Raw genomic sequence first — 22,633 nt, forward strand, 5'->3', positions numbered from 1 at the left:
GAGGTTGAGGTAAAAATGCACATTCACTAATATGTGTTTCTACATTGATTCTCTCACATTTTCTTGACTTGGATAGCTAGATTATTATAGTCTATAATAGAGTTTGATTTGTGTTCTCCTGAATAGGAGGCTTAAAGCAGCATGCACTAACCAAAAACTATACCAGGTATTGAGAGTCACGGCTCATAGTCATGAATAATATATTGTTACAACACTTTCTTGATCCCAAGGGATGAACTGTTCAATCAATCATCATCAGATAAGATCTCCATTCAAATGGATGTTCCCCTTCGTGGTATACCCTGAAGGGTACGACTCATCTTTTCTTTACCGACCCCCTTCATCACGGCTAGAAGACGGTCTTCACGGTTATGTTCCACACCAAGACGCTCTCACTGGATCTGGAGACGGCCAAGTTGTTAGTATGTTGGTGTTCGTTATTTCCACGATCGTCGTCACAATATCTTTGTGCCACCATCCCTTTAGCTCTCAAGGCCACCCGACAACGTATGCCTACTTGAAAGTCCCTCTCTTGTAGACCTAATTATGTAATTATACACTCTAGTTTATTTTTTCATTTGTCACCATACATTAGATCATCGCACTATTGATGATGAATACTGACATTGGGAGTCTATGTAATGGTTTCTGTTCACACTTTTGGATGGAATTAAGAGAAAAATCTCGATACTTCCATTGCCTACTCATTTGTGCGGGCCATTTAGCTAGTTGCGATGATGGTGATATTATTACAGGAACTAGAAAACGACGTCGAGTTGGGTGAAAGACTGAGAGGACAAAAGAGCCTAGTGCATTAGCTCAAACCTGCAAGGAAATATGACAATCCGAAGAGGATCCTTGCTCGCAACGTAAGGATAGTAATTCGGAAAAAGTCCAAAAAAACCCTTCAATTTGTAGGTAAAAGCTAAATCAAACCCTGAACTCCCAATTCCTGAAATTAGCACACCAAACTCTTTTATCCCGGTCTATTTTAAACCTTCAGAGGATTTAGCTGGGATTCGCTGAACTAGGCCAGCCCATTAATGCAGTCGCTCGTGCTGGTCTGGTTTTCATGATTTTTCTCTGGATTTTCCTTCGTTGTACTTTACTTTTTTGCCGACTTTATCTGGTTTTTCTTTCTTCGTTATACTTTTGGCTTCTATTGTTTCTTTCTTGATTTTCTTCATATCTTTTTTTACTTTTGTTTTGTTTCTTTACCAGTAATCGGCTTTCTTTTTTACACATGTCTAATTATTCTCAATACCATAGTACATTTTAAGCACAAATATATTTTTAATACACTGTATTTACATTTTTTGGATACTTGTTTTCCAAAAAATTGAATACACGCTAATATTTTTCAAATAGACGCTTGCCATTTCTTAACGACAATATTTTTTTACAAAACTACATGATATTTTTACATTGTTAGACATTTTAAAATTATCTAAACTTTTTCAAACAAATGTCGAGTATATTGTTTTAAGGGCATGCCACATTTTTTACATCATGCAATATTTTTTTTACATTGTACACACTTCTTTCTGAAAATGTCAGAAGCACACTTATTTAAAGGGTTAATTGTCCTTTTGCCCTCAGTGGTGTCTCTGTGTTAAGTTTTTCCTTCAATTGCGAATTATGCTCAGTTTTGCCCTAGTCTGTCCGCACCGACTCGTTCCGTGAAAAATGTCGTCTGTCGTCTCCCAGAAATAAAAGAAAGAAAGATAGAAAGAAAGAAAGCTCTGCTAATTGCGTAGCACATGCGTTAGCTAGAGAAGGAACTAGGTAAGAGCTTTCGTTGTTTTGGGCTGAGGTGGCCCAGACTGTATTTTGCGTTTTGTATTTGCTGAGATCCCTAAACTCTATGAATAAATAGCATGGGAGTGTATCTCAAAAATGAAAAAAAAACATGCGAGTGGTTGAATATCAAAAGGAAAGTAAAAAAAGTGATCGTGTTTGGCTGGAATTATTATGACACGAAAGAAAGAAAGAAAGAAAAAAGAAGAAAAAAAAGGTATCAAGGAAGGTCTTTCTTCACTTTTCCTTTTCTGCGCACGGACGGACGACCAAGGAAAAAAACAGAACGGGGCTAGTACTGTACTACGTACTTCCTCCGTTCCTAAATATAAAACCTTTTAAAAATTACACTATGGACTATATACGAATGTATATAGACATATTTTAAAGTATAGATTTACTTATTTTGCTTCGTAGTCTATAGTGTAATCTATAGAAGGTCTTATATTTAGGAACAGAGGGAGTAGAAAGCAAAGAGCAGTAGCAACTTGCAATTAGTGCGTCACTCGTCGAGCTGCTTTCCGAGATTGTCCACGTCCAACAGAAACTGCGCAAACGACGTCCGCGACGAGCCGTCTTCCTCCAGCGCCGCCTTGGCCTCTTCCCGGCGAGCAGCCACACGGGCCCTGAGCTGCCTCCCGTCCCCGCCCTCGATCACCAGCCTCACCTTGGCCTCCACCTCCTCTGCCTCGACAAAACCTGCCATGTATCCCTCTAGCTCCACGGCGACGCCCATGTCCTCCGTCATGCACACCTTGTTCATCTTCTGCTCCGCCTCCAGCGGCAGGCACAGCATTGGCACCCCGGCCGCGACGGCCTCCAGCACCGAGTTCCATCCGCAGTGCGTCACGAACGCGCCGGTCGCCCGGTGGCGGAGCACGTCCACCTGCGGCGCCCACGACTTGACGATGAGGCCCCTGCCCTTGGTCCGATCCAGGAACCCTTGAGGCAGCAGCGCGTCAAGGTCCGGCTCCGGGCGCACCTCCAAGTATTTCTTCGGGCTGTTGCTTCCGGCGGGCTCGCGCACGGACCAGAGGAACCGCTGCCCCGACCTCTCCAACCCAACGGCCATCTCCTTGAGCTGCTCCGTCGAGAGCGTGCCCATGCTCCCGAAACACAGGAACACGACGCTCCCGTCGGGCTGCGCATCGAGCCACCCGAGGCACTCGTTCCTCTCTGCGTCGTCGTCGTCCTTGGCGCCGCCCTTGCCGACCAACGGCCCCACGCAGTAGATCGGAGGCAGCTTCCTGCCCGGGACGCAGACGCAGGACGGGTCCTTGAGAGACTGCACCGCCCGGCTCTCCAACGACTCGAACGTGTTCACCAGAACGCCCATGGTCTCCGTGTTGCGCTTCCACACGTCTACCATGGCCTTGCACATCTCATCCTCGGGGTGCTCCAGCAGTTCCTTGATGAGATGAGACGCCGGCATGGGCGGGACGCCCAGGAAATCGAGGGGCGTGTCCCCGAGCTTCTTCAAGCCCGTCTGCCTGCCGGCAATCAGCGCCGGGAGCTGGGTTAGAGCTGACAGAGACGAGGCGCCCCCGGCGTAGAACGTGTAGACCGGGACGCCGAGCTTCACGCAGACGTCGGTGGCGTGGACGCAGAACATGTCGAGCACGACCGAGTGCAAGCTCTTCCGGGGGACCCCGCGGAGGAACGCTTCCAGCCGCTCGTTATAATCGTGCAAGAGCTGGAGCATGAGTAAGAAAGGGTGCTTGCTGGAGCCGGCAAAGTCTGGAGCAGGGATGGACGGGAGGACATGGAAGGAGATGGACGGGTTGGAGGCGGCCATGCGCTCGATGGCGGTGGCCGCGGAGTCCGTCGACTTAAAGGGGGGCTCCACGAGCACCACAGTGACGTCGTAGCCGTGATTGACGAAGACGCTGCCGAGCTCCGTCATGGGGCCAACGTGGCCGACGCCGGCGCCGGGGTACATCACCACCGTCTGCTTCATCTCCATCCTATGCATGGAAGGTGGGTGGACTGAAATGTTTCGTGAATATGTTGGGGCATGGAATCTCAGAAGCAGCGGATATTTATACAGGCAGTTTCAAAATCTACCTCGGATAAGTAAGTTGTGGTGGTTCAAGACTTCAAGTCCTCAAGATGATGTTTCCTGGTAGCTGCCTCGACAATCGGGGTACCTTTCGGAGGAAGCAAAACATATATATGCACGTGACAGACCGACTGACAGAGGTTTGAATCACTACGCTGCCAGGTACAATAGCTTTTAGCTGAAGATTTCATCTTTGATGGAGGTAGCTACAATACAACGACTCCCCTGGTCAAAGTCTTCGTCCCTCAGTCCACAACTCCACATATATATACAAGGACATTTTGGAAATTTTGCATTCTGACAATTCCATGTCATATTTTTCTGAGAGCAGCCCATGCTAGAGCATCTAGACTCCGAGTCCCTAAATCCTCCTCAAACATCCGCGGACGTAATCGATGAATGATCGAACGGAAGAGAAGAGAAAATAATTGATTTAATCGGATTCTTTATATCATCCATATACGTCTGGATAGTTCGCGGACCCTCATATTAATGACCACATTTTTTCCTTTATTTATTTTTATCTCTTTTTCCATGACCGGACATATGAAGAAGAAAATAAGATAACTTCATGTATGGGTAAATAGATGTTCAAAATAAACAGGTTCGATTACTGTCCAGACACGTTACCTGACGTTTGACGAGTTGAATTAAAGATATGCGACTATAGATGATCTCAAATAACTGTGGCCAGATAAGCGTACCCCCACCCCCACCCCCACCCTCACCCCACCAATAGTTCTCATCAAGACGAAAGTGAGTGTGCTCCGTTTGTTCCCCAAACTATTTTATGGGCTTATTTATATAAACCCTTAATCTGTGGCAATGGTTTAAACCGGTTAACCTCTATGTCGAGTTTCTTAGCACCTACCAGAATCGGATATTGATGAAAACACAAAAGGGGCAGGGATACTTTTGTGAGTGTACAACTCCAGAAAAAGCACCCGGTCAAATCCGCTTATGTGAATTTTAATTTACTTTGTGTTTTAAAACCGACATCCGGTATACCCATGGTTTCTAGTGTCTTCCGTCAACTAACGTGGAATTTTTATTTTGGCGGACTATGGTACACGACGTTTTGCTCTTTCTGACTACTTTTTTGTTTGTACAAATATATAATGTTTTTAACTTTTTAATATAATAAACTATACACATACTGAAATAAGTGAATAAATATACTAAACGTGCGTATATACATCTGATTTAAAAATATATTTATTTGCAAACGGAAGGAGTATTTATTTTTGAGGGATTTTTTATATTTGCTAACGGAGGCAGTATTTCTTGACCTTTGACACCCGGGAACAAGTAATGACCTATTTTCTTTCTCTCCCCTCACTCTTTTGCCCGTTTCAGTCGCAAGCAAAAACAAGTGCCTCTTCTCGAGAAGAGACACAAATGCGTGGGCTTAATCGATTGCAGTTTATGTTTCTCCGGGTGTTAATTTCGGAGTATTAGTTATTCTACCTGTGACATACAGAATTCACTCAAAGCTTTACAAGAAACATCGCAGTATATTATTCTACATGTACTATACATTGCACCCAAGTTTACACTAAGCAAATACATGTGGGAGTTTTAGTATATTAGAGGTTCCACTTTGATCTGCCTCACATAAGTAACAAGGGCTTCACTTGAGCTGCTAGAGGTTACTCTCAAACAGTTAGAACTTGTCAGTGTCATGAGACAAATTTTCCAAACCACCTGTCTATTTTCCGAAGGATCCAGGGAATTTGCTGCAGTCTCGACAAAGGCACTGCTGGAGAAAATTCTAGTAAGAGCAACGGTAGTGGAGTCGATCACATATGAGCGGTCATCATATGGGATATGGAGTGTGCTTGACAGTGATATGGAGGCTGCGACCACTATAAGTAAACACGGAGTCGCCAAAAGGCGGCCTTCCTATCTTTTATTTTCTATTATGTTTTGTTGCATCAACTTAAAAATTCACACACTCAATTTGAAAGACTAAACCACCAATTTAAGATAATATTGCACTACAAAGTAGTTACAGAGGGGGAGAAAAGTCAATTAGAGGCTATTTTATTGAACTTATGACTTTCTACGTCTTAGAAGAATCACTAGTTGCTCCCCACCTAGACAATGATGAACGGTGTGCACAAGGCGCATGCATATGCCATGAGTCGACAAATCCACTATGTGCGGCGGTGTGACCATCCAACAACCTCATCTTTGTTCCACTCCCGCCGCGTGTCGTCGAGGTGAGGAGAACTTTTTCAAAGGGGCAAAGTCAAATAGGACGTGGTTCGTGTCGGTGAAGACACCATGTTCATGTCAAATATGTGTCATTTGATGCGCCCCCGCTCCACCACCTAATCTTCTTGTTTCTCATTGAAATGGAGACAAATTGTGTGGTCTGACTCCACTCGCAATGCCTTCCTCATGGAGGTATGCTTGAAGATTTGAAGATTTCGATAGGGTGGATTATGATATTATGAGAGACGATTGAGCATCATGATAATGATATTATATCATATTAAATAATATATTAGTAAGTGTTATGCATAACAATAAATAATAATACTATGTATGGTGAAGATAGTATCACATAGTAGTATTATTATATGCCTAATACTAGTACATGATACTTCCCAATGTGTCTAGTCTTACGTTATAGAGTGTCATATTAAATAATGTGCTAGTATGTGTCTTGCATGATAATAAATAAAGTCAAGTTTAAATAATATTAAATTTTTGAATGATCTAGTCTGAGCCCATGATCATCTGCTCTCGCGCTGAAGAAAAGAAATCAAAACAAATACAAAAAAATAAAACAATTCCAATTGTTTTTGGCATGGTACATAGATAAGTTGATGCATGAGCTCCACTCCAATTTTCCAATCATTAGGACATCTGAGCAGCTCTCCGCAAAAAAGAGAAATTCAGGTGTGTAAAAAAGTTCACGGTTCATGCACTGTTCTGACCTGATTCATCTTTTTTACGGAGAGCTGCTCAGATGTTTAAATGATTTGAAAATTGAAGCGGACCTCACGCAAGATCTTTTCAACAATGTAAAAGAAATGGAATTTTTTGAATTGTTTTGAATTTTTTATGATTACTTTTTTGACCTGGCGCACATGAGCCTAAGCATAGAAAAACTGCCCTCCAAATTTATGACACTAGGTGTTAGGTACATAGTATGATACTCTAGCATTATATATATGATATTAGTATATGATACTCATTGTAACCAATCTGATGCGTGGAATGTTCGTCTTTCCAACCATGCTGGCGTGGCTGATAACTTACCTAGTCGACAATTGTTTGTTTGTTTCCTTCCGTGCCGGCACAGCTGACGATTGACCATGATCATGACCCAAGGTCGAATTTACGGTTGTATCATACTACACGTTTTTCCTGTTCTTTTTCTTTGAAACTTTATCACACTATCATTTTTTCCCTTGAAGCCGTATCATCCTATCATCTAGAAGATGATGGTAATATAAACAATAAGATCTTTCATTTCCAAAAGAAAATCTTCTCGGTTTATTAAAATAAGAATCCATTACGGTGGATCTCTTCATTACATTTTTAAAATATTAAGCAAACAAGCCATCACATCACAGAGTTTAATAACCAATACCCACGATGCAGTTGGATTTTTTAAGCGTACACATGAGACACTAAGCTTGCCCGCCAAAAGTTAAATAAGACACTAAGCAGTCCTGTTCCAGTGCCGTTAAACAAAGCTATCCTATTCCTACGAGTCATGATGTAAGTTATGTGCCGTGACATCGTTGTTTCTGTCAGCAATACGTAGTTCATTTGTCTTCTTTGTTCCGTTCGCATTCGCTTAATCCCCGTTGCACATTATGTTAGCATTTTATGGATCCTTCTAGGATACATCTAGATGTGTTTTAAGTATTGCACATCTAAATAACTTAAGTAAATTAGAAAAAAAATCTTGCACAAATCTCAGCATAAAATCATTGGCAGAAGACTTAAAATATACAATACTTAAAGCACATCTAGATGAGCTTTAGCAGTACTATTTATGGATTACACATACATAACACTACAACTCTGCAATACTAGGTAAGTGTACTTTAATAAATTGAGAGAGATATATTACAATTCTCTTTTACTCAAAACAAAGTTTAGCAGTGGACCTTAGCACGTACTATTTCTCAAAGGCTATCAATAGCGTAATTTTGGAATTATATTTATATGAGAACAATAGTTCTGATTTATGTATGAATTAAACATAGTGAATTAAAGTTAAAGATTGGATTTATATCTTCTTAATTTCATTTTGTATCGATAGTATATAGTCAAGAATGACCAATGACACCGTAAAATGCCTTAGATCATCAATATGCATGGATTACTTAGATGCATCACCATGCATATATCTGGTAGTCAATTTTTGTTTTGAAGGTTACTCGGACACAGAGAAGTGGAGTTATGTTTGAATTAGCGGTTACTAGCGAAATTTGCGACGGCTAAAAGTGGCAACAAAACTGCATAGATGTCTTAGTACATGCGTGGATTATTTGGATCCATAAACATGCATGTATTCAGCACTAACGAAAAATAGGATTTATTGTAAAAAAAAGATCAAGTTATGACAAGCGCCCCTGAAATAGGTCATTTTAGAAATTCATATGAACATTACATCAGTTATTACAAAAAAATAAAGGGAATTGTAACATACACATTTGATAATATAATAAATATAATACAATATTTAGGGTATCATCAATCTAGCAAATATCTTACAACACCCACAATGAATCTATCAAAGAACATTTAAACGGAAGATGATCGATGATTCAAGCACATACATCCATCTTCTTTAGAGCATCTACAACCGACATCCTCATATCCTCCTCAAACGTCTACGGACACATCCGGTTAATGATCAAACATAACAGAAAAGGAAAAAAAGTAATCCAACTGAAACCTTCATATCATCCCTATACTATACCCTCGGGCTATCCGCGAACCCTCATATCGAGGACACATGTAGGGAGGATATAAAGTCTCGCGGACGCCCCTGATTAGTTCGCCACCTAGGACGCAGCCTACCCTGGACATATTTTCTCTTTCATTATTCATTCTTCTCTCTATGTCTTTTTATCACTAATCATGTGTAAGTGTGACCGCACATACGAGGGAAAAAGGGAAGAGTGTGGTTACATGGGCGAACAAATAGAGTCTTGAAATAGACATGCTTGGTCACTGACCCGTCGCGTCCGTGGATCTTTAGAAGGCCAAATTTAATAAGTCTGGTTAGAGATGCTCTTACCGGTCCAATATATACTTAACAGGTCGTCTTGACATAAAATACTATTATGAGAAGAAGAAAACAGAGAAGCACTTCAACCTTCAAAGAGGGTCTAAAAAGCCACATATTTTTATGAAACCAAAACTCACATGGCTCAACTTCTAGGCAAAGTACATAGGCTAAACATCAAATACTCATGGCAGGAAGAAAAGTAACGCTCTGTAAATCTAACTTGTACTACTACTCAAGTTTGTTGATAAATATGGTAGTAGTAGTATAATGAAACCAGCCGCCACCGCAAATCAGTTTTTTTGACTGCCGGCCCGCCAGCGCGCTACTCAGGATCAATCCGCGTACTCGGGCGATCCCTCTGTTGTTGGTCGTTTGTCCCACTCGCGCCGTGTGTGTACGTACGTATATAAGGTGGCCACGGTGCGATGCAATTCACGACCAACTGCGGCGTGTACTTCTTGAGCAGCTTCCTAGCGTCATCACTCATCAGCAGCAGGGATAGGGATGGCAGGGCTGGCCGGGGCCGGCGCCGGTGACCACCATGACGTTTTGACGGAGGCCGCGGATGCTGGTCGCGGCATGATGGAGGCGGCGGTGAGCAGCGTCCCGGCAGTGGCTGGGGTTCATGGTGAGTCGACGCCGGGGGACACGCCGTTGTCGGTCTCCATCAACGTGCCGGCCTCTCGGTCCGGGCTCCACTCCGGCATAAAGGCTCGCACCAGCGTCGCCGGCGCCGTGCCAGATGACACGGAGGTTCAGCAGCCTCGGCTCCATGCGCAGCCAGAGGTGCCACGGAGCGACAGCACCCGCGAGAGGGACCGTCGGTTCGACCAATTCAAGACCTTCAACGGCGGCCTTGAGCGGCAGCTCTCTAGCCTTCGACGAGTGCCGGAGGATCCGTCGGTGGCTGACTCCGCTTCCAATAACTCCGACGACGACGTGCCCACGGCCGACCGCTACTTCGCCGCGCTCGAAGGCCCCGAGCTCGACACCCTTCGCGTATGTACCACACCTAACAAGTTCTTTTTTTCTATTAGCATATGTCAAAACCATGCATGGGTCATCGTCTCTAACAACGGCGGTGGATGCGCACAGCCGACGGAGGTGGCGGTGCTGCCCAAGGACGAGCAATGGCCGTTCCTTCTCCGGTTCCCAATCAGCGCGTTCGGCATGTGCCTCGGCGTGAACAGCCAGGCCATGTTGTGGAAGACGCTCGAGACGGAGCCTTCCATGGCGTTCCTGCACGTGCACCCCACCGCCAACTACGTCTTCTGGTGGGTCTCCGTCGCCCTCACCGTCGTCGTCTCCATCACCTACCTCCTCAAGGTCGTCTTCTACTACGAGGCCGTCCGCCGTGAGTTCCACCACCCAGTGCGAGTCAACTTCTTCTTCGCTCCATGGATCGCATGTCTCTTCCTCGTGAAGGGGGAGCCACGCCCGGTATGGGAGATCCACCACGTCGTCTACAACCTCCTCATGTTGCCCATCCTCTGTCTCGACCTCAAGATCTACGGCCAGTGGATGTCCAGTGGTGAGCGGCGCCTCTCCAAGGTAGCAAACCCATCCAACCACCTTGCCGTCGTCGGCAACTTTGTGGGCGCGCTGCTCGGCGCCAAGATGGGCCTCACTGAGCTACCCATCTTCTTCTTCGGCGTCGGGCTCGCGCACTACGCCGTTCTCTTCGTCACCCTATACCAGAGGCTCCCCACCAACGTGCAGCTCCCCAAGGAGCTCCACCCAGTCTTCTTCCTCTTCGTCGCAGCGCCGAGCGTCGCGTCCATGGCATGGGCGAGGATCTCTGGCGAGTTCAGCGATGCCGCCAAGCTCCTTTACTTCGTCTCCCTCTTCCTCTACGTGTCGCTCGTGGTGCGCATCAACCTCTTTACAGGGTTTAGGTTCTCGTTGGCATGGTGGGCGTACACATTCCCGATGACAAGCGTGGCCCTAGCGACGGCCTTGTATGCGTCGGAGGTGGACAACCTGTTGACGCGGGCGCTGGCGGTGGGGCTGTCGGCGATCGCTGTTGTGACGGTCACCGCCGTGCTGGCCACCACCGTGTATCATGCCTTCGTGCGTGGGGATCTCTTCCCCAATGACGTGTCCATTGCCATCACGAGACAGAAGCCCAAGTTCAGCAACATCCTCACGCACATTCGGTCCTCCGGCTCAGACGTCAAGGATCTCGTCCTCTCCATCCCCAATTTCAATTCCAATTCCAAGCACTCCAGTAGCTCCAGCTCGAGGGCGAGCAACAACACGAGTGAGTGCCCGGTGATGGCGCACATGCACGGTAGAGGGTTTGATGGTCGGTGTACAACTGGTTGCAGACGTACGTCTAGCTTATAATGGTTGGTACAAAACTTACTTGTACAAGAGTTCCACCTCTTTGTGTTTTTTTTGTTCTTTTTCATCTTTGCGAATCTGCTGTCCATTGGCGGATTCGCAGGAACATCTACGGGAATCAATCGTTGAGTTTGTAAATTTATTGATTAGACATGAATTTTTTAAAAGTAAATTTATTGGTTATTCTTGAATGTTGCCACGGCATCCATTGTTACCAGCTTCGATATCGCAATTTGTAGAGGCAACATTTGTACAAGACCACTCACTGGGCTCATGGGCTGGTTAGCAATGCCTAGCTTAAACACTGGTCGATGTAAGAGCAAGTTTAGTAGAACCCTCAAACCCTTAAAACAAAAATCAGTTTTAATGGTTGAGAATTGCACATTTTTGATACTTTTAAGGGTTGAAAAACAGGAGCAAAGACGAGAACCCTCAAACCCAACCCTTATAAATCCGTTATAAGGGTTGGGTTTGAGGGTTCTAGTCTTTGCCCCAACCTCAACCCTTAAAACTCTGATAGGAAACATATTCAGAAATGAAGATGTATACCATTCTACTTCACATCAGTTCTATTCATGCCAAGCATATCAGCCTTATTTTATCTTGCAAACTCAGCATACTATTATACATTCATAAATTCAGAGATCAACATGGCAATAGTCGAAAGTATCATGTGTACATCCAATGTTTGTATATCATCTGTTTGTAGTTGTACCATGCCCTATAAATATCCCATTGTGCTCAGATTCAACTGAAAACAACTGACTATCTTCTCCATTTGTCACTGCAGAAAGTGGAACATTTCAACATGTAAATGGACATATGCAGTGAAAAAACTATAATTGGAGAAATATATAAGTGAAAATGGACACTTGTTAAAAATGCAATAGAAATGAACACTTGTTAAAAATGCAATAGAAATGCAACATCATATGCAGTGAAAAAACTATAATTGTATCTAAAGATATGTGCACCTGAACATATTAGTAACTGAAAAATGCAATAGAAATGAACACTTGTTAAAAATGCAGAAGGGAGGCGAGGCCGGGGCGTGCGCGGGGGCGGGCGCGGCGGGAGCGGGGCCGGCAGGGGCGAGCGCCGGGGCGGCCGGGGCGTGCGCGGCGGGAGCGGGGCCGGCAGGGGCGAGCGCCGGGGCGTGCGCGGCGGCGGGCGCGGCGGGAGCGGGGCCGACAGGGGCGAGCGCGGGGCCGGCAGGGGCGAGCGCAGGGGCGGCAAGGGCATGCGCGGCGGCGGGCGCGACGGCCAGCGGGGGCGCGGCGGCGGCTGGGGCCTCCATGGCGGCGAGTCGGGTGCGAGGAGGCGGCGGCTGGAGACGGAAGCGGGATGAAAATCCCTCCCGCGCTGAAGAGGAAGTGGAGTGCGGGTTGGGGACAGTTCTCCCCCAACCCTCACTTCTACAGGCTGCCATGGCGTTTGCGGGTTGGACCTTTAATTTTTTTTACAGGTTGAAGGGTTTAAGGGTTCTAGTCTACGTCGTTTTGTCGACGAAAACGGTAAAAAAGCGGTTATTTTTAAGAATTTGAGGATTTGAGGGTTCTACTAGACTTGCTCTAAATAGAGAGGCTTGAAGCATATGCGTTAGCAGGGACGCGTGCGTGTTAATAAAGCACAAGATCAAGAAGATTACAACAAGGAGTTAGGATATATCTCTATCTACAAGTTAAACACAAGAGATAGACCCTAACAAGATATCCCTAGTTTAAACCAACACATGCACGCCTACAACGTAATACACATGGTTTATACATATACCATGTGTATACAAGATATACAATGTCTAACAATCCCCCTCAATCACAACTTATCCAAGTTGAGATTGCAACGAAAAACTTCCAACTGACGAAGAGTAAGAGGTTTAGTAAAGCCATCAACCAATTGATCACGAGTGGGAATAAACCGTATGTGGAGCAGTTTCTGAGCAACTCTCTCACGGACAAAGTGATAATCAATTTCAATATGCTTTTCCCGTGCATGAAAAATAGGATTTGCAGATAAGTATGTAGCTCCTAAATTATCACACCATAGGGAGGCAGACTTAGGATGAGAAATACCCAGCTCAGTCAAAAGGTTCTGTACCCATATTACATCGACAGTAGCATTAGCAAGTGCTTTGTACTCAGCCTCTGTGCTAGAGCGAGAAACTGTAGGTTGCTTGCGTGCAGTCCAAGACACAAGATTACTACCAACAAAAACAGCAAAGCCACCCGTAGACTTTCTATCATCAGGACAACCAGCCCAATCTGCATCAGAGAATGCGTTGAGTAACATGGAATCTGACTTAGAAATACGAAGACCATGGGTGATAGTTCCTTGTAAATACCGAAGTATACGCTTGACTGGTGTCCAGTGAACAGAGGTGGGAGCATGCAAGAATTGACAGACCTTGTTGACTGAAAAACAAATATCTGGTCTAGTGAGAGTTAAGTATTGCAAAGCACCGACAATACTGCGATAGTTGGTAGAATCTCCATCTCCAAGAGGATGTCCATCAAACAAAGACAACTTTTCAGAAGTAGACAAAGGAGTATTTGTAGGTTTGCAACCATTCATATTGACTCGTTGAAGCAGATCAAGCAAATATTTCCCTTGAGACAAAGCAATACCATTATCAATAGAAGTTACCTCAATACCAAGAAAATAATGCAGGGATCCGAGATCTTTGAGTGCAAAGTCCATGCGAAGATCACTGAGGAGAGCTTCAACTGCTTGTACAGAGGAACTAGTAACAATAATGTCATCCACATATATGAGCATAAAGATAGTCACCCCTCTTCGAGAATAAAAAACAGTGAGGTATCACTCTTGGAGGGTTGAAAACCAAGAGACTGAAGCTTGAAAGACAAGCGAGAGTACCATGCACGGGGTGCCTGTTTCAGACCATACAAAGCTTTATCCAGTTTACAGACCAAGTGCGGAAACCTTGGATTCGTATACCCAGGTGGTTATCGCATAAAAACATTCTCTTCGAGAACACCATGCAAAAACGCGTTCTTAACGTCCAACTGTCGCATACACCAATTTCTAGAGACAGCTACAGACAGAACAAATCTGATGGTAGCGGCTTTAACAACGGGACTGAAAGTATCCTCATAATCAAGACCATAACGTTGTTTAAACCCTTTTGCAACGAGACGTGCTTTATAGAGATCAATACTACCATCAGATTTGCGTTTGACCTTATACACCCATTTGCAGTCAATAAGATTTGTACCTACGCGAGGTGTGACCAAGTGCCAAGTTTGGTTGTCCATGAGCGCACGATACTCCTCATCCATAGCTTTTTTCCACTTTGGATGACCAAGTGCTTCTTTTAAATTCTGCGGTTCACCTGTAGCACAAAAGGAGCCCCAACGAATACATCCATCGGTAAATTCTTTGGTTTTAATAATACCAGTACGGGATCGGGTAGTAACACGTGTGGATGACGATGGTGGGGGAGCTGGGAGGAGTTGTTGTTGACGGCGCTGTGCGACAGGAAGATCAGAGGAGACCGCAGACGATGACGCACTCGGGGAGGCCGGCGAGTCCTGTGGCGCCACGTGGAGCGACAGGTCGGCAGAAGAACCGACCGGGGCAGTCTCCTGGCGGGGCGTGTCGACCACGACAGAAACCACCTGGGGCCGGTCGGGTGGGTGGGCACCGGACCGCGCCAGACCCGAGGTGGAGGCGTCCGGTCCAGGCGATGTTGACGCGGCGCTACCTGACCCCGAGGCCGGATCGGGAGTCGTGGCAGGAGGCGATAGGGGCGCAGAGACCAGCAGGGGTTCGCTGGTGGCACGAGATCCCGAGGGGGGAGCGTCGGAGGCGCCACCCGAGACCGGATCTGGAGACGTGGAAGGAGGCGGTTGGGGCGCGGAAATCGACAAGGATCCGCTCATGCGTCGGGATCCCGAGGCTGGAATGTCGGGGATACCAGCCCCGTTTTCAGCGCCAGCCGGAGGGGCCGATCCCGAGGCTGATTTGGCAGGAAGATCAGCCCCGTTTTCAGCGCCGGCTGGATCTTCTGTGGAGGCCGCATCTGGAGGAGAATATGCACACATAAAATCATGAGTGTCGCCAGCACCTGGATGAACAGATTCCTGCATACTTGCATCAGAGTTAGGCCCGTTAGTATTAGAAATTGTCACATTATTAGTATGCACTTCCTCTGGAGCCGAGAGAGGTGGATGATTAAGGAGAAGTGGAGGAAGGAGTAGGAGTTCTTTGCGCAATTGAGCACCGGCATTAGGATGTAGTGTGGCAAAGGGAAAAATATGTTCATAAAAAATCACATCGCGAGAAACGTAAACACGACCGGTGGAAACCTCAAGACACTTATAGCCTTTGTGAAGGGCGCTATAACCAAGAAAGACACATTGTTTGCATCGGTACTCCAGCTTATGTTTGTTAAAGGGCCTAAGATTAGGCCATACCGCACAACCAAAAATACGAAGAGAGGAATAGTCTAGTGTAGTGTTAAAGAGGCGTTCCAAGGGTGTTTGATTATGAATAACACAACTAGGAACACGGTTTATAAGGTAGATGGCTGTGAGGAATGCTTCATCCCAAAACTTGAGAGGCATGGATGCATGTGCTAGGAGGGATAGGCCAACCTCAACTATGTGACGGTGTTTGCGTTCAGCACACCCGTTTTGTTGATGAGCATAAGGACATGAAACATGATGGGTAATACCAATACGTTCAAAGAATTGGTTTAACTTTTGATACTCACCACCCCAATCAGTTTGCATGGCAATGATTTTACGATCAAATAAGCGTTCAACTAGAGCTTGGAAGATATGAAACTTTTGGAAGACATCAGATTTATTTTTAATGAGATAAATCCAACTAAACTTGCTAAAATCATCGATGAAACTGACATAATATTTCTGTCTACCAATGGAAATAGGTCCAGGACCCCATACATCTGAAAAAACTAGCTCTAAAGGAGCATTGGAAACACTAGTTGAACGAGAATAAGGTAATTGGTGGCTCTTGGCCATTTGACATGCATCACAAACGAGGTGATGATCAGTTTTATTTGATACGGGAAGACTATTGTGACGACGAATTTGCTGCACCACTTGGATTGATGGATAACCTAGGCGCCTATGCCACCTAGAGGTAGATGGCTTGACGACACCAAGAAGTTGACGTCCAGGTTCTACCGACTGGCCAGCAATGGGGTATAGTCCACGTTTACTTGGACCTTGAAGGATTGTTCTCCCCGTTTCCTGGTCGTTAACAGAAAAGAACTCGGGGTAAACAAGAAGATATGCATGATTATCTTTGGGAAGTTGGTGACCAGAAAGAAGGCTTTTGGATGCGGTGGGGACATGTAAGATGTTGTTTAGCCTGAGAGATTCATGAGGAGTAGGAAGAAGTGCATGACCAACATGTGTAATTTCCATACCTTGGCCACTCACATTGTGAATCTAATCCAGTCCAGTGTAGCGATCACGCACAGTCAGCTTCTCCAGCTCGCCGGTAACGTGATCGGTGGCACCTGTGTTGAGGTACCAATTGGTGTCAACACCGTAGGAGGCAGTGGCAGTGTTTGCAGTCTTGTCACGACGCTTGGGATTGTTGTTGAAGGTTTTGTCGAAGTGCTTATTGCAGGACCACGCCCCATGGCCGTCAAGTTTGCAGATTTGACAGACAAGGGGACCAAGGGGCCCTTGAGGGGAGGCAGCACCGTGGCCTGGAGGAGGCACACCTCCGCTGGAACTGAAGCGGTGATCTGGCCCCTCTACAGGCCGAGCAGGAAAGCCACGACCACCCCCCCTTCGACGCAAGGTTCAGGTAGTGGGAGAGGGTGGTGTTCTACGCTTCGAGAAGGACTCGACGGAGAGTAGCAGAGAGTAGACTTCGGCGAGGCCGATGGGGTGATCGGCTGCAGCACGGGTGGAGATCGCCGAGACGAAGGAGTTGTAGTCGGAGTCCAACCCGTGGAGTAGATGGGACACTACCTCATCTTCATCAACGGGTTTTCCAACCGCAGGAAGCTCGTCGGTGAAGCCCTTCATCTTGGTGTAGTAGGCGGCCGCAGAGAGATCGCCCTTGCGAGTTGTGGAGAGTTGCCCCCGAAGCTGCATGACGCGCCCACGGGATTGTGAGGCGAATAGCTGCAAGATCATGTGCCAGACCCCGGTGGATGAGGTGATGTCATGAACTTGCAGGAGAACCTCCCGGGAGAGCGAGGCCAGCAGGAAGGTGAGGACTTGTTGATCTTGGGTATACCAGATGGTGTAGGCAGGATTGGTGGTGGAGACCATCTCCTTCTTCCCGGCGACGTCCGTTTCAGTTTGAAGAACGGTAGGGGGGCGTCGTGGTGGTACCATCAAGATACCCCATGAGGCCGGCAGCCCTGATGTGAGGAAGTACTTGAGCTTTCCACACCAGAAAATTGTCTCGGGAGAGCTTCTCGCTGATGGTGTGACCGAGGGCAGCGAGGGAGGAAGAGGCATGAACGTGGGTGGAGGAAGAGGAAGACATGGCGGCGGCGGCGGTGGAGGAAGGTTTGGACGAGGCGGCAGCGGCGGTGGAGGTTTGGACGTGGGTGGAAGAGATAGGCTCTGATACCATGTAAATAGAGAGGCTTGAAGCGTATGCGTTAGCAGGGACGCGTGCATGTTAATAAAGGCACAAGACCAAGAAGATTACAACAAGGAGTTATGATCTATCTCTATCTACAAGTTAAACACAAGAGATAGACCCTAACAAGATATCCCTAGTTTAAACCAACACACGCACGCCTACAACGTAATAAACATGGTTTATACATATACCATGTGTATACGAGATATACGATGTCTAACAGTCAAGTGGCCAGACCAATTGTTCACCAGTGTGTCCGTCCTAGGTTTGCAGCATGGGTCATTACCGAGATGCAAATTCCCCGCAAAATAAAAATAAAAATTGAAGGATAGAGCAACCATGGTAATTAATCAACTGAACGGATGGAACAGATACACATAACCGCATATACACATTGTGGTTTCATTTTCACATATGCAAATTTCTTTGTGTGCACTTGAATAGATAAATCATGAGTGGAAGAGCATGCTGCACAAGAACATGTAAGCATCCGCATACACCTTGGAGGCAGTTGGAGGAAGTATTGCTCACAGCTTCAATGTTACACTCTATAAACCCTGCAGCTAGCAACCGTTTGCTTTTGAGCACGCCAGTTAACAAAAATAAGTTGATAAAGCTCGCGCTCCCGAAAAATGAAAAGACAAGGAATACTGTGTTCTCATTTTTTTGATGGCAAATTTTCCAACCTGAAAAGCATGGATTGCACAAAAATATACTATTTAAATTGTAATTGCTTTACCATACACATGGCTAGTTAAAATTTTCACTAACACAATGTAATGCATATATTTATCTTTCCTTCACATCATAAAGTATTCTACGTGATATCTCTTACAATTAAGTAACGCTTAGTACATTGAGAATTCAGTTATGTTTCAATATCATGTGCACTCAGACAAACAATAATAATAAAAAAGTATAGCAACCACAATCTAAAAAAAATGTTATTTACTACAAACATATTCTATGTTCTACTCCTCCATTCCATAATATATGACATTATTACACACCATATACTCAAATATTGGATGTAATAATATCTTATATAATGGGACAGAGGGAGTAACTATGTGCAATTTTTCATGAATAACTGACTATGGTGCTCCAAGCAAAAAATAAAGATATATGGTGACCTGAGAATTGCATGTGACATGACCATAGGGACCTCCTAGTCGTCGCTTAGGCGCCAGCTAGGAGAACTGGCGCCCACGCGACCTGCAAATTGGGCCTGCCCAGTTTTCGGTCTTTTTTCTATACGAAGTACAAAAAAGCAAAAGCAAAAGTGAACACAAAAAGGTTCATAGAAGTGACAAAGGGGTCATAAATTTTGAAAAAAAAGGTTCATGCATTCGAAAAAGTTCATTGTGATGTGAAAAAAGGATCATAATTTTTTGAAAAATTCACGGATTTGGAAAAATAGTTCACGAGTTTGCAAATGGTTCATCAAATTTGAAAAAAGTTCATAGAATTTTAAAAAAACTTCATCGAATTTGAAAAGGAAAATCATCGGATTTGAAAAAATTAAAAAAAATTTGATTTTTTTCATCTGATTTGAGAAAAGTTCATTAACTTTTATATAAAAGTTCATCAATTTAAGAAAATAGTTCAGGAACATTCAAAAATCAGTCATTTAAGAAAACAAAAAAATATGAGTAAGGAAGAATATAAAATGTTCTAAGAAATATATTATTTTCGTTGTATTATATTTTTTGGCTGGAATGTTCTGTGAAATATTTTCGGAGCATTTAAGAAACTGATCATTAAATGTTCTTGCATTTTGATCATGATATTTAAGAAAATATCCGTAAATGTATAAGTTTGAAATAAAAATTATAAAACCAACAAAAAGCACACACAATTAAAGAAGTAAAGAAAAAACAACAACAATCAAAACCTTGCTAGAACCGGCAAAACTTTCTAAATCTTCCCATAGAAGTTTTCAAAAACCATAGAAATATAGCTCTGACGGTCTAGAGACGCCTAAACCAAGTGCGCCATGTGCTTAAGCGTTCTGAGTTCATCTAGCCGGAGCAACTAGTTAAGATGCCCCCTCCTTGCAGGGCACCTTTCCTACCGCAGAGCGCTCATGGTCGTTTTTTTCCTAGGCTGTTTTACTTTGTCAATTTTGTTACTTTTTTGTTTTTCATTTTTTCCTTTAGCTTTTGTTCTGTATCTGCGTACTCCCGTGTGCAGTACAGGGGGAAAGGATGTGTGTGCTTTATGCGGAAGCACATGTGTTACACTCGGCGAGAAGCATAAACTACTACTTCCTTCGTTCCTAAATATAAGTCTTTTAAAAGATTTCATTAAGGGACTACATACGAAGCAAAATAAGTGAATCTATATTCTAAAATATGTCTATATACATCCGTATGTAGTTCTCTAGTGAAACTTTTAAAAAGACTTATATTTAGGAACGGAGGGAGTACTTTGGAAGCGCAGTCCCGCGAGGAGCACATTTAGCTTTCTCACGCAAGCTCAAATTAGTTTCATTTGAAAGCACGAGTTAGTATAGTTCAGAAGCACATGTTAGCTCATTTTAGGAGCATGATTTTTCTGGAAAGAAAGTTAAAACTCATGAACATGGGATCTATTTCTGAAGACCTCCAGTGCAGGAATGCAATGGTGAAAATAGTTTGTAATTTGGATGCATGGTTCCTGAGGTATTTATTTTCTGAAAATTGATCTAAAAAACACAAACAAATCCACTCATCCCTTTTGTGCATCGGAGAAAATCCCACTAAAATTCTCATATTGCAACACGTGGCACACATGTCAGTTGAGCTGAAAATGACCTCCAAAATAAGAAAAGGAAAAGGAAAAATGTATAAAACAGCCGAACGAAACAACCGACTCCCTACCAGGGTGGCCGGATTCCATCGAGGAGATGCCTAATCCCAGCCCACCACTATGCAATTGGACGTACCCGAAACGTTAAACTCGCAAGCACGCACGCCTCACCCACACATTGAAATGTCCAATTAGAAAGTACTCTTTGTAAAGGTTATTTTCACATTCCTAGGTTGCGACGAATGGCAACCTAAGATATTTTCCTTTTTACATAGATTCATTAATTTAAAATATTTTATCTCTTAAACCATACATCCAAATGTTGAACCGATTTTACTAGTGAATACTGTTAGGTAACGTAGCATAAATTTAAAATTTTCCTACGCATATTCAGATCTTCCTATGGAGAGACCAGCAACGAGAGAGGGGTAAGAGCATTTTCATACCTTTGAAGATCGCTAAGCGGAAGCGTTGCTAGAACGCGGTTGATGGAGTCGTACTCGCAGCGATTCCGATCTAGTGCCGAACTACGGCACCTCCGCGTTCAACACACGTGCAGCCCGGTGACGTCTCCCACACCTTGATCCAGCAAGGAGGAGGGAGAGGTTAGGGAAGAACTCCAGCAACACGACGGCGTGGTGTCGATGGAGAGACGAGGTCTCCCGACAGGGCTTCGCCAAGCACCGGCAGAGAGGAGGAGGGAGAGGAGCAGGGCTGCGCCGAGAGAGAGGAAAAACCGTGTATCTCAATGGCCAAAAGTGCCCGATATATATAGGGGGAGGGGAGAGGGGGTACCACCCCTAGGGTTCCCACCCTAGGGGGTGCGGCAGCCCCCCCCCCCAGATGGGAGGTGCGGCGGCCAGAGGGGGAGGAGGGGGGTGGCGCACCAACTGGTGGGCCTTAGGCCCACCTGGCTTAGGGTTTGTCCCCCCTTTTCTCTCCCCTGCGCATTGGGCTGAGTGGGGAGGCGCACCAGCCCATCTAGGGGCTGGTTCCCACCCCCACTTGGCCCATCTTATCTCCCGGGGTCGTTGCCCCCCTTCGGTGGTCCCACGGGGCCACCTCCGGTGGTCCCGGTACGTTACCGGTGACGCCCGAAACACTTCCGGTGTCCGAAACCATCCGCCCTATATATCAATCTTTACCTCCGGACCATTCCGGAGCTCCTCGTGACGTCCAGGATCTCATCCGGGACTCCGAACAACTTTCGGTAACCTCGTATAACAATTCCCTATAACCCTAGCGTCATCGAACCTTAAGTGTGTAGATCCTACGGGTTCGGGAGACAGGCAGACATGACCGAGACACCTCTCTGGCCAATAACCATCAGCGGGGTCTGCATACCCATGATGGCTCCCACTTGCTCCACGATGATCTCATCGGATGAACCACGATGTCAAGGATTCAATCAATCCCGTATACGATTCCCTTTGTCTGTCGGTACAGAACTTGCCCGAGATTCGATCGTCGGTATACCTATACCTTGTACAATCTCGTTACTGGTAAGTCTCTTTACTCGTTCCGTAGCACGTCATCGTGTGACTAACTCCTTAGTCACACTGAGCTCATGATGATGTTCTACCGAGTGGGCCCAGAGATACCTCTCCGTCACACGGAGTGACAAATCCCGATCTTGATTCGTACCAACCTAACAGACACTTTCGGAGGTACCCGTAGTGCACCTTTATAGTCACCCAGTTATGTTGTGACGTTTGATACACCCAAACCACTCCTACGGTATCCGGGAGTTGCACAATCTCACGGTCGAAGGAACAGACACTTGACAT

General features: G+C 45.3%; 2 protein-coding genes across 2 annotated transcripts; one reads left to right on the plus strand and one right to left on the minus strand.

Moving 5' to 3' along the window:
• Positions 1-2,200: 2,200 nt before the first annotated feature.
• Positions 2,201-3,800, minus strand: LOC123420994 (UDP-glycosyltransferase 88A1-like). The gene has a single exon (XM_045107482.1). The coding sequence runs from the start codon at positions 3,767-3,769 to the stop codon at positions 2,300-2,302; it is 1,470 nt and encodes a 489-aa protein (XP_044963417.1). The 5' UTR covers positions 3,770-3,800; the 3' UTR covers positions 2,201-2,299.
• A 5,820-nt stretch (positions 3,801-9,620) lies between these two features.
• On the plus strand, positions 9,621-15,530 carry LOC123402821. The gene is made up of 4 exons (XM_045096782.1): positions 9,621-10,115; positions 10,212-11,445; positions 12,491-12,748; positions 14,956-15,530. Exons 1-4 carry the CDS (start codon positions 9,621-9,623, stop codon positions 15,528-15,530), a joined length of 2,562 nt encoding a protein of 853 aa, XP_044952717.1.
• The last annotated feature ends 7,103 nt before the right edge of the window (positions 15,531-22,633 follow it).

This window comes from Hordeum vulgare, chromosome 1H, assembly GCF_904849725.1.
Source record: "Hordeum vulgare subsp. vulgare chromosome 1H, MorexV3_pseudomolecules_assembly, whole genome shotgun sequence".
Taxonomy (NCBI): domain Eukaryota; kingdom Viridiplantae; phylum Streptophyta; class Magnoliopsida; order Poales; family Poaceae; genus Hordeum; species Hordeum vulgare.

Bases quoted from the DNA above. Each gene is read 5' to 3' on its own strand.
- LOC123420994 (XM_045107482.1), bottom strand. From the start codon at position 3,769: ATGCATAGGATGGAGATGAAGCAGACGGTGGTGATGTACCCCGGCGCC.
- LOC123402821 (XM_045096782.1), top strand. From the start codon at position 9,621: ATGGCAGGGCTGGCCGGGGCCGGCGCCGGTGACCACCATGACGTTTTG. The intron at 10,116-10,211 runs GTATGTACCACA...GGATGCGCACAG, and splicing joins CCGAGCTCGACACCCTTCGC to CCGACGGAGGTGGCGGTGCT. The intron at 12,749-14,955 runs GCCTCCATGGCG...GCTGTGCGACAG, and splicing joins GGGGCGCGGCGGCGGCTGGG to GAAGATCAGAGGAGACCGCA.